We start from the raw sequence: 18614 nt of genomic DNA on the forward strand, positions 1-18614 counted from the left end.
TGCAACTCCTGCATGTTTTTCTTTTTTTACGTTTTTTTAAAATTGTCCATCTATCACATATGGAAGTGAAGCAATGAGAGGAAGGGACGCTGAAACGGTAGATGGCACAGTAACAAGAGCACTGCGTATGATCTTTGGTTTGCCGAGGTACACATCACCCGAGTAGATTAGACTCGAATTTGGGCTCGCAAAGGAAGAGCTGGCCCATAAAGGAGTATACTTAAAAAGCTGGTATAAAATAAGCAGGGGAGAAGCAAACACTTAACGCTCTCCTTTGGAAGGAACTACAAACTAAAGAAAACTTACCCGCAAGGCTTTTCTTGGAGGACGTAACAAAACACCTGGGGGTGCGTCAACTATGGGATCTGCAAGGGCCCTTGGTGGACTTTAAAAAAGCAGTAAATAACATTGTCAAAAAAGAATCTCTCCTGCAGGACACGGCCCTACTGGCGGAGCGAGCATATGGCTGGCTAACTATACAGTCTTACACCAAACTTAGGCCAGCTTTTATTTTGTGCCTGTCATATTTTTGGCTGACGCCATTTTAGCATTACCTTTAAAAGTATTTATTAAAATATAACTCTAAAAAACTTTTTGACAGCATAAATCTATACATGTGTGTTAGCTTAACAAGCCGAGGGTAAATTGTGCAGGTGTGAGGCAATGCTTCGTGCAGTAATATTTGCTGTATTTTTGACACTTTCCGTGTACATAAATACACTTTTAAAATTGACAAATCGACTGGCATCCCTCCGAAACTTTGGCTTTTACTGGAACAACGTTTGATATCACTCTGCTTCCATAAACACATTCTTTTTATGTTCAATCCTCCCAAATATTGGCTTCCTAACACTATCTCTCACTTGTGCACTCTTCTCAAAAAATACTATGTTTTCAACTTGTCCCCGATTGATCAATTCCTAAATAGTCCTATTTGGTATACTGACCTTCTTAAAAAAAGAAGAGGAACTTTAATCTGGAAGACTTGGTTAAATAGAGGCATTTTACTCTTTTCTCAGTTTCATAATGCAGGCTCCCCTATTCCTTTTTTTCTGAACTATCTTCCATTTATACTCTAAATTCCCACATGTACTCCCAATATCACAAATTATGGAGTCTGATTCATAATGCGATTTTGCAGTAATTTCTCCCAGACCCATCTCATTCCTATTCCACTTCTCACCCAATTGCCAATACTATTTATTCTAAAGCGTCTCACAACTACAAGCTCCTGATCGCACCTGACTCCATTACAGCCAAAACCCCTATTAAGACATTGTGGGAGACTTATTTTGGTCTCTCCTGGCCAATCTCTCTCTGGGACACAATTTAGATGAAACATCACGCCCCTGCTTGCACTGCTAGTCTCACGCAAACATTATACTTCTTTTACAACTGACTTTTCTACACTCCTGCTCACTTATTTAAGCTCAAACTTACACAACATAACACTTGCTGGCGATGTCACACTCACCCAGGTACAATATGTTCTTTTCTGTCTAACTCTGTCCACATTTTGGCTTTTTGTGTGACATTTTACAAATTCATGTACCCTTTTCATATACCCTGCTCTTATGTAGTGCTTGTACTTGGTAAATTACTTCACCTATTGCTATCTATAACTATTTCTATTTTTATCTCCGATTGGAAGTCTACTGACAAGCTTACTCTTCTATCCTGGTGGAACACAGTTTGCTCTTATCCAATCCAATCCAAAAATTCTTTATTTCGGCCTCATGGGCCATAAAAGAAGCAATAAAAATACATACAGATAAAAAAACAATATATACAGTAAAAACCAACTGAACCTGCAGAGTTTTAAAAAAGCGTGGTAAAATGGTTTAACCAGACATTTTCTTCCTTATTATCCATGCTGCCATTAGGAATTTAGAAACCGCAAACACAATGTGGCCCAGGGTATTCGTTTTCAGCACCCTGTAGGCTTGTAAATAATTACTGAAGCCCAGATTCCGACATAGAGGGGCTAGCCAGCGCCTCCTCGGACTCCTGTAGACATGGCAGCAGAACATTATGTGCAAGTCATCTTCTTCCTTAACTTTACAGCATGGGCAAAGCTTGTCGCCCCCAAGCGACCACTTGTGGGTAAAAACTTTAGTAGGGAGCGTACCAAACCTCCATTGCAGGAACAGCTTCCTCGCCAGAAGAGGGTAGATAAAATCCATAAAAGGTTCAAAAACATAAGAATTTTTGGATACAATGAAACATCCGGTCAGGGTGCCACTATCATGTGCACTGTCCATATCAGCAAGGGTTTTGTTCTTGTAGAGCTGTGCCAGGGTTTTGCGCGAGATCCTTCTACATCCCTGCGCTGGGTCATCCCATAGGTCTGGCAAATTCAAGCTGACACATTCCGATTTGATAAGTGCCAGCCACGGGATCTTACCATTGACATCCAGTCTCAAGACATGTATGAGGTCCTGCCTGTAGTGATGCAGCTCCTCAGTGGACCATAACCGATGCCAATACTTCACCGGTTTCGCCCGCAAGTCCTCTGTAATTGACGGGAGGCCCAGGTCAAGTCTTAAGGGGAGGAGTGGTGTGCCCTGCGGGAGAGCAAGAAGACGTCTGAGGAAACAATTTTCCACCCCTGCCATGACCTTCCCAGCTTTATGGCCCCACAGCTCACTGCCATACAGGGCAGCCGCCTTTGCCTGAGTCCTGTACATTTCTAAGGCCGGGCTAACAGGCTTGAAGGTGGACTTGTTAGATACCCTCAGGAGTGCGCCCGAAAGCTGGGAGAGTTTCAGCCTAGATCTTGCCACCTGGGAATCCCAAGTCAGATTTTCTTGAAGTGAGACCCCCAAGTATGTAAAGGTAGAAACCCTTTCCAGACTGGTTCCCTCGAGTTTTGGGCTGGGTCTGGTCTTGGTCGGAGGGTTGAAGATCATGAACTTAGTTTTTTCCGTGTTCACCTCCAACCCGTGTTGTCTACAAAAGTGACCAAAACCATCCACGATCCTCTGAATCCCCATGGGGGATTTGGAAAGAAGGAGGGTGTCATCGGCAAACATAATTGCCGGAACCCTCCTTCCTGCCAAAACCGGGGCATCATTGTCCCTGACAGCGTCAAGGTGTTGAATGACGCTGTTGATGTACAGACAGAACAGTGTCGGAGCCAAAACACAGCCCTGTCTGACACCTCGGCGGACCGGGAATTTACCCGAGGGCTTGCCATCCCTCCCACACCTTACTACCGCAAAGTTGTTCTCATGGAGTCTAGTGATAATTTTAAGGAGGTGGGGGGGAACTCCTAGCTTCTGCAGAACCTCCCATAGCTTCCCCCTCGGGACGAGGTCAAAGGCTGACCTCAGATCCACGAAGACCATGTACAATCGACCTCCCTCTAGCGTAACCGTCTTCCAGTACAGAAGAAGGAGGCGAAAGATTTGGTCCATGGTCGACGTGTTCTTTCTGAAGCCAGCCTGTAGAGGGCTTAAGATGTCATTGGCCTCGACCCAATCTAGGAGGTGGTCCAGAATGAGGCGCGCGAAGATCTTTTGGGGCACGTCTATGAGGCTTATAGGCCTGTAGATGGAAGGGAGCAGAGTGGAGCCCTTCTTGTGGATGGGCACAATCTCTGCCCCCAACCACGACCCAGGGATCGCCATACCTCCAAGAATGGCATTAAATAGAACGAGAAGGTATGGGCCCCAGATATCCGGGTGATGCCTAAATAGATCCCCGGGTAACCTATCCAGGCCTGGCGCCTTCCCCACTGCTAGACGTTCTAGGGCAAGCTCCACTTCCCCCAGGGATAATTCCATTCCGGACTCCTCAGCACCCAAGGGCAATTGCATCTCCACGCCCGAGCAGGAACTGGTATCTAGGTAGAGAGCCCCAAAATGGGACTCCCATACCGCAGGGGCTATATTAGGCTCAATCGCTTTACTAAGTTTCCCTGCCCCATTGTTTACAAGGGCCCAGAATTGGCGGGGATCCCTGGATTTGAGGGCATCGTAGAGGTCCTGCCAATACTTCCAATCCCACTCGGTCCTTGCAGCCACCAGCACTGATTTATGGTGGTTCCTCAGGTCACGCACTTTGGCCTTATCTGACCCCTCTTTTATGGCTGCAATAAGGTCAGATTTTGCAGCCCTGCAGTCTGGGGTATACCAGGTGGGAAGAGGTGTCCTTTTCTTTCGAATTGGGACCTCCGGATGAAATACCTCGGCCAAGTCCCTCACTAGAACCTGGTGAATGTTTCCCAGTTTCTCACAGTAATCAGCGGTTCTAGGTTCGTTCAGAAGGGTCTCCACCTCCATGAGGCTAGGGAGCGCCAGCTCGTATAATTTCTTGATTGACTCCTCCGAATTTACAAGCTTCCCCCACTTAACTCGGCGCCTATTTGTGGTCAGGAGCAAATCCCCCATATCAGCCCCTTGGCCAGCTGGGGATGAGTCCGTCAAGGGCGCAGGGCACACAATATTTAAACAGAGAGCGTTGTGGTCGCTGTCTGTCCTCTTGATAACCCTAAAGTCCCGCACTTTGGGCCAGAGTGAAATATCCACCATAATATAATCTAGCCTCGACTCATGGCCCCTCCTGTTGAATGTACACACCGAGGGGGTATCGGACGGAGTACGACCATTACACGCCCTCAGCGCGCCATTCAAAGTAAGGGACATGAGCTGTAAGGCTAGAGGGGACCAGGCTTTAGGGTGAGGGGAAGAAGAGGGTGGAACCCCCCAATGGTCGTCCTCGGCCGTAAGGGCACCATCGAGTAACCCTTCCAAGGGTTCAAAGTGGCAATTGAAGTCTCCTCCAAGTACCACCTTGTGTTCACCCGGGAGTTGACCCAGGAAGGAAGCCAAATCATTTAAGGTAGGTGATTCAATTGACGAAGCGACCGGGCGCGAGTAGACATTGACAATGGCCCACGGAGTTTTACCAGGCCAAGTGAGCTGCACACACTGGATGTCCTGCGAACACGTGAGTACCCGCTCCGCCTGACAGCCAGTGTGACTCGCAATCCAGATTGCCAAACCACCAGATGGCCTCCCCCTCCCGGCCCATTTGGCAGGGATTTCAAATACTTCAAACCCTCTCCTGGTCTGAGCGGCCCTCGCCCAAGTCTCCTGAAGGAGAACAATGTCACATCCACCCACCAGGGAGTCCCATTCAGGAGAGCCCTCCTTGTTCGCTAATCCTGCCACATTCCAGGAGAGAATTCTCAGTCCTGGGTCAAGTGGCAGGCTGCCCTTGGCTCCAGCATGGGGTTGCAGGGTAGCCTTCGGTGGACCGACGTCTGAGGCGCCGGTTCCGCCGACAGCGATGGCAGCGCGACCAGCCCGCTCTGCTGCCCCTGTTTGGGGATTATGGGCTAGCCCGGTGTTAAGTGGGGGACTCAGTTGGCACGAATTATCAATCGTGTCAGCCCCTCGCTCATCAACTGCCTGGAGCCGGGTTAGTTCCGGCATAGGGATCACAGCCAAACCCACATGGCTTTGCACCTCATCCACCCCATTCCCATGGCCAGACAAGATTGGCCGAGTTTGTGGTCAATCAACCTGGTCCAGACAGGAAAACCTGTTGTGATGAGTGAAGTTTGCCTGAGCAATTGGCAAGGAGGGCCTTGGTCTGTAACGAGAACCATCTACAGCAAAGCCCACCCTGGTCCATCCCTTCTCACTCCCTCCCACCGTGTTGCTAACACTAGGGTAGAAGTAAGCAAGGGGTACAAGTTCTATTGCGGACTTATCAGGCCTTACAAGCCAGTTGCAGATGTAATTAGCAACATGCGGGCTCCTGAAACTTAAAACGATACAGTCCCCTGACCTGTTCTTCTTGGTAGGTTTGCTCTTATCACAGACTTCATAGCTATAAGACTGATTCACTACAGTTGTCTATCAAACGCACTCAAATATTGATGCCCCATACTACATATGTGTGACTGCGCTATGGGACATGTAACTTCTCCTACGTGATTGTTTACCTTCTCGTGACATATTTTCTTACAAATTGTTTATACTCCTATACTATGTTTACTTTAAAAAAAATATTCAGTATGTAATATTACATATTTCTACACTTCTATTTATTTTCTTTTTCTCAAGGCCATATGTACCTGTCATCCTTTTCTCTTCTTTCTTCATATCCAAAAAATATCAATGTCTGATTTTACATTGCATCCTTTTGTACTGAATTATTTTTTAGTATATTTTTAACTTTACTACATTCTGCTTTTGTAATGGCTATTGTAATGTTCCTGTGTTTATCATTTTCCACGATTCAATAAAATGTATTTGAAAAGTCGGCATTTTATTGTATGTCTGTAAATTTGGCTTTAAAGTCAGTTTCGCAGTTCGGATGCGATGCATGCATTGTAAACATTTATGCAAACCGCTCTTATTGGCGACAAACCTAGTGGGTTTCTGCAATGCGTTGCAGTATGTTACAGGCACCATCTGAATGCTATTACGTCACCTTGTGTTTCTCTAACATCTTTTGAGCAGTATGAATTTCATGATTGGACACGAGATTCATTTATCCAAAGGATTTAAAGTGTTAGCGTCCTATAAAATATAGATTTGTTGAGTTTAACATCGACTACAACTTCAGGCAGTTTGCCACGATGAACTTTACATAACCTCCCGATACCAACCCAAGGAATTAGCTGTAGAGTTTCCCAATCGGCCGCCTGCTTTCATGTGCGGCCAGTGATAACACTGTCCAAGATGAAGTACTAAAAAATCACTTTTTTCGAAATTAAGCCCTCGGATCAGCTTTAGCCTTCTCGAGGGAATGCGGTAATGATTAATAGAGCCCCTTAAATGACGGAATATGCACCAGGAAGTTTTCACTAAATGAAATATTGTTTCAGCCCGTCATGAGGAGAAACCCAGCTGGAAAAACTACAGCCGAGATCCCAGAGCTCTGATTCCCCTCTTCCAGCATTAATCACATTGAATGCGGCACCATTTTTATTTATCACTCCTCAACACTTGCGCGCGCAATTTTCAACTCCAAAGTCTTGTTTGTCGCGGATATCTTTTTATCCGAACCCCAGACAGCGTTGCTTTTCTTCGGAAGAGCAGGACAAGAGATATTCTCATAGACAGTGCGCATTTACGATTAGTATTGTTTTAATTACTGCTCGGCCTGTAATTGAATCAGCCGGAGCACGTGGCCTTCCTCCATTTGTAACTTATTTAATTCGCTTTCGGTTTCCGGCCGTTAGAAACATAAGTTAAAGTATCTGTGTCATTTCTTGTGAAGTGTTTAATGTGATTACCCTGTCATGGTTTATTATTGTTATAGTGCTGTTTTTTTGAGGAAGAGATAGGCCGCTCCATTCAGAAGTGCACGGTCACCGCGCTCTCGAATTGATTGCTACTGTGTCTAATTCTTAGGTTTTGCAGACTGTCTCCATCTGAGAACATCCTATTATGTGAAGACTGATTACAGAGTGAGTAGAATATACATTTTTTGTTAGTGACCCTTGGCATTCAGTCATGGGGTCATTATCCTTGTACTTTGTGAGCACAATTCGTTGACAGTCTCTGTAAGGGAATTTGGTGCATTGTGATGTCTGGAGTTATCCGAATAGTTGGTTGTTGATGGTCACTGCTCATCCAGTTTTATACAACTGCCAGTAGACTGTAAACCCTGCTGCCAGTCAAGTGTCAACAGTTTATTTTACTTACCATACCCCGCTCTTGCAAGCTTACGTTTCAGCAGTTGCCCGCGCCACAGTAACAGAGCGCCTCTTAGGCGAACACTGCTTCTTACGTTTCAGCCCACTTACTTACTCCAGTGACTTCCGAATTTCATTTTCATAACGCCTGTCAGTCAAATGAAAGAAGGACGCCACCGGCTTCAGGAAGGCTGGAGCCATGAAAATTTGAACTCCTAAAAGGCCTTTTTTTTCTTCAAAGCAGCGAGTATGAACGCAGCAGAATGTTCTGGTTAGAAAACAGATTTTAGATTCAGCTCTGCGATCCTGTTTTCGTAGGTGGAATGTTAGAAGGCTGAAGCAAGTCTTGGGCGGCATATGCCGCCTCTCTTTTCCAAAACCACCCACATTTTTCTTGAGATGTTTCTCATGCCATGGAGTAGAATGTTGAAATGGAGAATTGTGATTTGTCACACCCAATCATGACTGGTCAAGAGAATTTGTTGTGCTGTGCTGTGCTTTGCGGCAAATTCTGATTACGGTGCATTTTACCTCAACTGAAATGTTCAAGCAGACCTCCTATGCCTACTCTTTCTGACTTGTTTCTCCATGGAGTCCTTACAGACACCAGAACAGGGTTAGCTGTAAATGTAATGTCATTAGGGAGGGGATTGATTCTATATTAATAGGTGTCATCAGAAAAACTGTTAACTTCAAACTCTGTCCTGCAATGGAGCACAACTTAGTTTATGGACAAGTAAAAAAGGTGTTTTTGTATTATTGAGGACAGTTGTTTAAAAAACAAACTTGGTGGCCTAAGACAGGTTGTTAGTAGCCATATTTTATCTAGGTATGTGCAGTGGCAACATGAGTATGCCACTGGAGCTCATTTCATTCCCAAGCTGTCTGAATTGCATAGGTACTGGAATGCAGTAGACCTAATGTGCAGCACAGTGTTAAAATGGTGTCACTGAATTCCTAACCATAACCTCTACTTATATACATTGACATGCACAATAGCAGATGGCATGTGAAATAATACAGGCATTCATACTAAGAGCTTTAAATATTAAAATAGTGGTTTTCAAAGACATATTTGCATATGTAAGTAATTCCAAAACAAACCACTTGCTCTGTATTGTTGATTTGTATTTTCCTCTCTGCATCTCTTAATACAAAGAACTCGGAGAATGTAGAGTTAGCAAATTCAGATGTGCATGTGTTTTTCACGTAAATAATAATTAGCATTTTCTCGAAGATCTGCCATTTTTCTTTTCTTCTGGTATTTATATAGTGCATCCCTAGCTACTGGTGCACCGGGCACTTTACATAGAATACTTTACATATATAAAACATCAGAACATAAAGTAGCAAAGCAGATATAGGGCAGATGGTTAGACTATTGAGACTTAAAAAAAATAGACCCATTCCCTCCCAGAGGGGTAAGGTAGGAGTCTGTGGAATCCCAAGGATATAATTATAACTAAGGCTCCCAGTTTTCCGGTTTTACTGATTTTTACAGATCAACTCAAACAGGAAACCATCAATATGTATGTATATCTGGATTTTTTAATATAAACCAAAACGGAAAATGGGTAGGGCTTTTAAAGTTTGTAGAAATTCTTTTGGTCATGTCTGTCATGTTAGTGGCTTTGCAGAAGTACAGATTGCTGATTTAATAAAAAAGGGAGAAGGTTTCCTAATGAAGGTTATTCAGGATGAGTTGTGCATGTGTATACATTACAATGCTCATGTTTTCATATGACTGTGTTAATGTATTATATATTGGGTACCTGTATTGTTAACACACTCCAAAATAAGTGCATATTTATTCTTTAAATAAATATAGATTTATACTAGTTGCAGCTTCATTGTTTTGCTAAACCCAAAATAAAATGGATACATTCTGGTAAAATTAGCAAAAATACGAATGGGTAAATACAGACAGAAATGCCGAAAAAAATAATACCATAAAACCGGAAGCCCTAATTATAACTTTGCTGTTGCCATCTGTTGATGTATTGATACGAAGTTTATCCTGCTGTCTTGTTTATTGTATTGCATTAAAATATTAAAATGCTAATAAAATTGTCAGTAAAAAAGAACAGTAAGTAACAGAGGAGGGAAGGTACCAAAAAATGCTAAAACGGCTCTGGTGAACTGTGGGATGTTGGAGTTTGGAGAGGCGTTTATTGAGCTGTTTGTGGAAGGCAAGTGTGTTAAGGGTGCTTCTTAAGTCCTCTGGCATTTGACTTCAGACTTTGGGTGCAAGTCGCAAGAGTGCCATTATTGCAGTTTTGCTTTTTTAGCTGTAGTAACAGCTTGAATTAGTTTATTCCCCTCTTGTTTCTCTTTGGGCTCCAGATGTGTGCAGTTTGTCTTCTAAGTATGAAGGAAGCCCTCTATGAACCGCTGGAGAGTTAAACAGGCAAGTTTGAAGGTGACACGTTCTTCTGATGTTAGCCAACAGATAATACCGAAGTGTGCCATCTTCAGCCAGCTTGCATTATTGTGCATAAGGAGAGGGGCATGTTCTTGCTTGTGCATGATTCGATGGAGCTTAGTAGTGGAAGTACTGGTAGTGGTGGTCCTATTGACTGCCATCCGGATCAGAGTGCGTAGGAAATGCTTCTTAACTACTGGGGCAAGGACTTTTGTACCTTAGGATTTGCATTTCATGATTTGTTCAGTTAATCTATCTTTAGGAAGGAACCCAGCCATATGCACATCGCCAAACCCTGTATCTGAAAGGGTCATTCTACTGATGCAGTTCTTTGCTTAGACAAAGCATGTTAATTTCTACGTTTTCGGGATTGTATATATTTGTATGTTGTGTTTAAAAATCTTCAGAAAAAACCCTGTTAATTGTTCTCCTGATATTTAGTGTGATTTGAAAGTGAACCTGTTAAATGAATGTTTGCTGCCTAGTCCTCGCCTCGCCTATATTTGCCCATCTGCAATTCTCATGCACACTTGTTTCCTGAGGTGGTCGAGAGAAAGTGGCACGTTTGCCGCGTTGACTAAGTGTGTGCAGCCAACCCTAGAACAACTACTACTTTGAATTGTATATGTACGTTACAAAAATATTCTAGGCTGCATTAAAATCTGTCTGTCTGCTTTCTATTTTTAAAACTTTGGTTAAACGGGAAATTATTCTTAACTGTATTTGTTGGGGTAGGTTACATCACAGAAGGTTACATCACTAACTGTCTAATGTCAGTCCAGTCCTTTGTCGCCGGTAATGACTTAGCTTCAATTCCACCCTTAAAAACATAAAAGCTGTGAGAATGTTATAGTCCACATTTTAGGTTGATGCGTGTGTATGTACCCAGATAACGTAATCTGAGATTCTGCATTTACAGTCTATCAAATATTTTTGTTATCTTTATTCTGTGTGCTTAATAAGGCCCGAAGGCTGTCATAGTTGTCAATACCAACATGGCACCTATATGAGAGAAAAAAACGACAATTTAGCTACAAAATAAATAACTTGCACTCTGTTGTAATTTCATGTTCACCATTTATGAATGGATTCTGTTGGATCTGACTGCTGGTGTATGGGTTTTTGGCCACTCAGTTGGCGGATTAAGTGTTGTGTGTATGTGTGCTTGAATATGGGTGTGAGAGAGGGAGAAAAATAGATAAATAGCTCACAATGAGGACAAAATAAGAGCCGAGAGTCCCCAAAAAGAGTGAACTTTAGCGAACACTGTAATCGATTTCTAGTTAGAAAGTCACAAGCATACAAAACCTGATCATTCTAACATCAGACCGAAGCTGAGGCAGAACGGAATCTCTGCAAATCTGAACGAGAGAGATAGTAATTGACCCAGTATATCGGTTTTCAGGTAGGGACTTGTAGCTCCGACCACTTTCCACCAATATTTTTCATTGGCTTGTGTCATTGTCCACTGTAAACTCTGGAAAGTAAATTATTCCTTCGTTATCTAAACCCACTGATGCACACAATATCGCATCCCACCTCAAGTACAATTGTTATATATACAGAATTACAGATAGAAAAGACCGAAGGCCCAAACAATAAACTGAAATTCAATATCAAAGGTCAAAGTCAATATAAACGATTTTCATTTTTTTTAAATTCACAGATGATGTTAAAAGTAATTGTAAAACAGCATTACAAACAGAGTATGTCACGTCAATACAATATAAAACATACATTCAAAAAGGCAAATTCATACACTTTCCCTTTACTGAATAATAAGGGACAAAGAACCAATATCAGTTCTCACAATCACCAAAGGCCACTGTAAATTACTGTGACAGTTCAATGGTCAAAAGGATTAGTAGTCCCTCCTTAGTACATTGTCTCATTTTGTAACCTCCAATGTCGACAACCCCTGTTACGTGTGTTGTTACTCAGTAGGCTTTAATTACAGCCTCCGAGCACTATTTTCTCAAATAGCTTTGCCCTGTCTGCAACACGCTCTCTCCTAAAACTTTTTTAAATTTTTATATCACGAACGTTGAATGCATATGCAATGCATTAGGTTTTGCATTTGCGAGAGTATAAGCTATTGGCATTGAAAATGGATGTTATTTATGTTTTAAAAACAACACATAAATAAAAGGCATTGTCAGTTAAAAATCCAGTAGCTCAAACTCTCATAGATGGGAGACCTACTGCATTGCAAATGCTTGTTCTATAGGCGCTCGAGCCGCTATCAGCTGCACTTTGCTGCAATATGGACATAGTAGGCCTATGTACGTAGTATAGTTCCATGAAATAATTTCCATATATAGATGACTTCGTGAAGACCATTATTAAATCTAAAAAATAGAGTGACTTAGCGGAAAATGAGAATGTTTTGATGCCTCTCCTTTTGTTTTAGAAGCATTTCGCACTTTAAAACTCAAGCCAATCACAAATATGAAAATAAACATAGTTTGGCAAATAAGCATACCTTTAAATGACTTCCAACCCATTCATGAGGAATACGTTTGCTTGGTTACCCTACAGTTGAATGTTTCTACTTACAGGCCACCAGGAATACAGCAGCACCACAATCTTGACAATTCCCCTCTCCCCGAATATTTCACTAGTTAAAGACTGCTAAAACCTAAGTGAAAATGAACCTAAAAATCAGAAATTACCATGGCATTGGGTACAGTAGTGCCATTCCCAGCAGTAATTCTACATTTCTCATGAGACCCTCAGGAGAATATTTGTAATACCGCAATATTCCAGCAACTTTCAGTTTATGGGCCTATAGTGGCGATACTAAGGTCCTACTCCTGTAAGTATCTTCTTGAGGGAAACATACATTCATTTTCAGCCTTACAAATGTTGCTGCTGGTCAGAGAGGGCCAGTAGCCTGCAACATTTTCAAGATAGAAACATAAAATACATTTGAATGTATTGCATCTAAATGTAACACCTTTCCAGAGCCCGTGGTTATAGTTCAAAACTCGCAAGGGTTGGAAACCTCGGACCTACCTTAGCCCCCCCCTCACCGTAAGTATAAGGATGTTACTATCTTGGATACAGCTTTGTGTACTAAATCATGAACAAGTAAAGAATATATTACTTTTTTCGCTTAACTGCTTTTTTCCTATCACCCCTGTATTGTTCGCACAATCCATAATACCCTGTGTTTAAAAATGGCAACCTTTAATAAACATCACCCAAAGTGTTTAAAGTATTGATCATATATGCTTTACATTTTAATACGTGTTCTGCTCAATTGCACTGCTTTTTAAACAAAGACATGCAAACCCATATCAAAAATAAGATATAAATGTTGTTCATTTTTTGTAGCTGCTCAGTCATGAAAATGTTGCCTGGTTTAAAAATTCTAAATGATGAAGCTTTAACGTCGGAGAAAACTACTCACAAAGAAAATAGCTCTGTAGTTCCCAGAGGGAGTTTCTGGGCTTTTTGTCTAACTCAGATTCAAGAGGTGAACTTGCTAGACAAAAGACTTGACGAAGAACTTGGGTAAGTACCTCTATATGTATTAATTCCTTTTCACTATTATGTCAGTTTAATATTGACTACAATTTGTAACATGAATATTAAGTCCCCAAATAACTTTTTCTGTCAAATTGAATGTACTAATTTTATTTAAAGTAGTTGAATATGGCATATTGGGTATCGCTAACATTGCTGTACATCTGTCTAGCTGTGAATCTGTTATACTGGTAAAATCCCCCACCCCACAATAATACCCTTGACAGCAATACACCTATAATACTTACCAAAACCCTCCAATGAACTAAAGTATTTGTTAATGTGAAATAGATAGCAAAGTGATAATCAGATTTTCTGTTTTTCCCCCCCAATCGACAGTTTAAGTCTAGAAAAACATTTTCATGTTTGTTAGAGTGGTAATTGTATTAGGCAGAAAACATATTAGAAGCCCTTTAAGCTTCCAGGAAATGGAAAGGAAAGCAGCCATTTTGGAACCAACTTTGTTCTAAGGCAGTTGGAGAGTAATGGTCCATTTAAACAAGTATGGAGAAGCAAAGAAAGAGAATTAGCATGAGCGCCAAGAATCTGTTGACCGATCGACTCATTTAACGGGTTGAGCCTGTGGTTTTTCCAATTGTTATCAGTTGTATTGGTTGGATTTGCTTGCCAGTTAAGCTGATTTGTTGTCCTGTGTTCCATGTCAGTTGGACCGAAGGCCAGACGCCATAAGCTGGAAAGAAAAGAGCTCAGGGAATGAAAAGATTGGAAGACTCAGAACCGAAACACATGGCTATGTCTATAACTTAAAGGCTCAGAGTCGGAAGTGACTTATGACAAATGTTTCTGTGCGAAGGAGGTACTGGGATGTGATGGTCACAAAGTTGTGTATGGTGATGGGACCATTATCACTTATTCACTGAAAACTCAGGATAGGACACATAAGTGGAGAAGGTCTGAATAACACTGCGGAGGAAAGCCAGTGAAAACTGCGGAAATGAAAGTCTTTAAAGTCACTCAGGGATGGAATTCCCTCTTACTTATCTCAGAGGGATGTGTCAGGCGTTTGTAAGGCTCCATTTAGGAGCCTTACAAACTCATTTCCATGTTTCCACTGGTCGTGCAGTACACTTGTGATCTTTCGGGCAAAAACATGGATCGTGAGACGACTACATGGAGCTGGCTGGAATGGTATCTTCTGTCTGTTGAAGGTCGGTAGGCAGCTCTTCAATCCAGCTTCTTACTGCCCTACAGGTCTTCTTTGCCCTTATAATGGCGGGGATTGGCTTGTGCATGCTGTGAGGACATGGTATGAGAGAAATGTACAAAAGCTTAGCCTGCAGCATTGGCTCAGAAAAAGTGGAACTTAAAGAAGGGACACAGCAAAAAGTCTTCAGGCTACTGCATCACCATGTTCCAATCTCTAGTTGTAACTATAGTTGTGAGTCAAGGCATTCCCCCCCCCCTCCCCCTCAGCCCCTGGACTCCCACAATCAGCACCCTATTTGATTCTGTATGCTCTCATTAGTACCTCTGAATTCTCTTTTGGTTCTGTGCTGCAAAAACATACCATAGAAATGGAGGTAAGTGGCTTCCTAATGAAATGATGCCTAATGCCTGAAATAATTGACCTGCAGTACTTGGCTCTGTTCTCCGCACTTCTAAATCTCTCATTGTTCTTTGGAGTGAAACTTTTTCCCTTACTGCTTCTCCTTGCCTCTACTGATTGCCTTTCAAGCTGTTGGGGGATGCTGCTACCCACATTTCTCAACTTTTTCGCTCCTCACATATGAGAAATGCCAAATGGGTATATTGTTTTCGGAAACGGCACCCTGATGGCTGGGGCAAGTGGCTGACTGGTGCCCATGGGGTACCTCTAGCTGAGAACCCTTTCCAGTGCATTTGCAAGCAGATTTGAACCCGAAAACGGAAGTGTTCTGAGAGGAGGGTCAGCACAAACTGATATGACACCTGATCCTGCCTGCCTCTGTATCTGCCCACTAGCCAAAAGGGACGAGTTTCCTGTCAAGAAACCAGTGTTCTCTTGCATAAAGGGGTGGTTAGTGACCCTGTTGCGTACTTCAGTGTTCTCCTTCTCAGTACAAACCATGCCCCAAGCATGCATTTTCATTTGTTTGCATTTCTTCATCTTTTTCTCTATGGATCTTGAAAGGAGCATTGACCAAGGAAGAATCCGTTTTTTGAGTCTGTCCATTGAAGAGATGTAATTTTAATTATTTTAAAAGCTAAGATAGTGTGCCTCTGATTGTGTTCCTCTCACAACTGAAAGCCATGTGACCTCTGTGCCATGCTGGTCCAGAAGGAAATTCAATAGAGGGAGCACAAGCTTTTGGGGCAACTGTAAAAAGATTGTCCTCATCTCCTTCCAGAAGAAGGACTTGCACATCACCTTCCAGAAGGACTGGTTCTCATCCCTGCTGTTTTACCACTCCCCTCCTTTTGGTGTCACAAGAAGCACAGGTAGTAGCACAAGTGCTCACCTCCATGATGGGAAGAAGAGCAGGCATTCAAAGTATTGTTCCCTTTCATCATCACAGTGCCTCTAATTCAAGGCTCTTGGCTCCATCCCAGGCTCGTCCAACTCCCTCTGTCACATTTCCACCTTTGAATTGCTGCTTATAAAGCAATCATCTTACTTACTATGAGCTTACCATCTTTTGCAGTTGCGACTGAGCATCCTGCCTGCCAAACCTGCAGTTCTCCCACCTCATTTAAAAATGGGCAGATTATTCCATCGACTGAGCCCCCTTTGGTTCTGTCGATAGAATATGTGTTAACACAGCCCAACATAGTAGGGGTTGTTGGAGGAAGGACATCACACGGTCCACCCTATTAAGAGTGGACAGTATAATGCTTTTATTTTTTGTTAGTGATCAACTTGAAATAATAATGAAACTTATTTACAGGGAGGAAACTCCCAGGGTGTGGGGGATATGTACTGCCCTAAGTGGCAAGAGTATGCCCAAACGTAGGTCCCGTGCTCACTGTGCCACTGGAAAAAAGCTTCACCCACCTGACAAACCCAATCAGGGCAAAAACGTTCTCGGATTGCTTGTGTTCCAGTTCAGGAAGGACCTGGCCTGTCAGTTTGTGATGGACTGTTCCTATTTGAGAAGCATCAAGACTGATTAGCATAAGGCTGGATCCAACCTGAGATGACATGGTGGGCAAAAGACCCATGGGTTGGAAGCTTAATCTTAGCATGTATTTGGTGAAACCGACCCATCAAGGAGGACCCACACTGGATCAAATTTGTTCCAACATGCCAATTCAGATGAAGGACCTGCAACCATTGTCCTTGTCGGATAATTTTTTTAATAGATTTTCATGGTAATGGCAAGTAATACAGGAACCTTTCCAGAACGTGTTGACCTGTAAAAGGAAAACCTTTGATAGAACAGATCCGCAGGAATTCTCGAATGTGTTAAAGCAACATCTCCCAGGATTATCTGGCATTATGAATGATGATCTCATGAAATAGGATAGTCAGATCTGGAAGGCTACAGAAGATTTGGCCCTGGTCTTTCGGAGCAAAGTACACAGAAGTACACATTCTAGTACATGGTTTTCAGCTGCCCTAACTATAGAGAAAAATGGGGGAAGGATTATAATTCAGCATACACAGAGATCTTCAAGCGGCACAAACGGCATATTATGCGGTTATAGCCAAAGCAAAGCATAGAAAAATCAGTAAATAGATCTAAAGAGATCTTTTCTATCGTCAAGAGCTTTATGTCCCCAGCGGCCTGCACTTATACTAAGGCAGCCTTGATGTGAAATGTTTGCGAGCTTCTTCACCAATAAGATTGTTAGCATTCAAGCCACCCTAGTTATATGATTTCTTCCTGAGGTCGAAGCCGAGATCCTACGGCTGACTAAGAAGACTCCAACAGCTAGGACAAACCTTAGTTGTTTTGAGTCTATTCGGTTGGACTGCACGATGAGGGCTCTTAAAGCCATCAAATCTGGCTCACCTAATGATCCATGCTCCTGAAATTGCTGCCATTGGTGGCAGAGATTATCAATCAGTGGTAAACAGGATTGTAAATACCTCAAAAGGTACAGCCTCTGTCCCTAATGGTTGGAAGTAGGCAAAAATATTTCCACTTATTAAAAAGCCAACAGCAGACCCGGCTGCCCCTGGCAATTATAGACCGATTTCCATGCTGGCAGCCTTTCCAAAATGCTGGAGAAGCAAGTGAATATGCAATTGTCAGACTTCCTGGAAGCAAACAAGTTGCTACATCCTAGCCAGTCGGGCTTTAGAGCCCGCAACAGTACAGAAACGTCACTGGTTGAGGTATCCGAGTACATCAAAGAAACCCTTAGTTTAGGGGGGGGGGGCATACTGGTCATGTTGGACCTGTCAGCGGCCTTCTATACCATGCCCCACATATGACTGCTAGACCAACTCCAGGATGACAGGGCGTGCTTTGGACTGGCTAACGTCATTTCTAGCAGACAGATGCCAGAAAGTTTGACATAGGTGTTCCTCAAGGTTTGGCCCTAAGTCCAACACTTTCAACTTATACCTTACACCCATAGCATTTCTAGCAGACGAACTGGGAGAAAAGGTGCTGACTTTAGCAGACGTTGTTAGGGCCTGTTATGAAAATCAAGGTTCCTAAAACTGTTCTTAGTCAGTAGCTGTAGTGAATCATTAACTTCAGGCAAAGAGTCACAAAAGATCAATAAATACAGTGTTACCACACTAACACAGTAAATAAATGCAAAGACCAGGGTTTTATATTGTCTGAAGATTATTATTTGTTTTCAAGACAAAGAATCTTTTTATAAAAAAGAAGAAAACATTCTTATAAAATAGGGTACATACATAGGTATTAGTTAGATATTCAAGGTGTAGGTTATTTCCTCCTTTGATATATCTAAGCAAAAAGTCCAGACTGCTAACACAAAATAACACAATGATTTCAACTAAAAATCAGAAGAAAATCAAAGATGATACAATGGATCACATGCAGAATTGGACTGGATAGTCGACATTTCGGTCTTTTAAGGAATTTTTCATAA

At 42.4% G+C, this 18614-nt stretch overlaps 1 protein-coding gene across 1 annotated transcript in view; it reads left to right on the forward strand.

The window, feature by feature from the left end:
• Positions 1–18614, forward strand: part of LRRIQ1 (leucine rich repeats and IQ motif containing 1) — a 1358071-nt gene that overhangs the window by 786522 nt on the left and 552935 nt on the right. The window contains exon 14 of the mRNA XM_078678880.1: positions 13413–13592. Coding sequence (XP_078535006.1) covers positions 13413–13592 — 180 coding nt within the window. The remainder of the gene's footprint in view (positions 1–13412; positions 13593–18614) is intronic.

This window comes from Lissotriton helveticus, chromosome 1_1 (genome assembly GCF_964261635.1).
Source record: "Lissotriton helveticus chromosome 1_1, aLisHel1.1, whole genome shotgun sequence".
Taxonomy (NCBI): domain Eukaryota; kingdom Metazoa; phylum Chordata; class Amphibia; order Caudata; family Salamandridae; genus Lissotriton; species Lissotriton helveticus.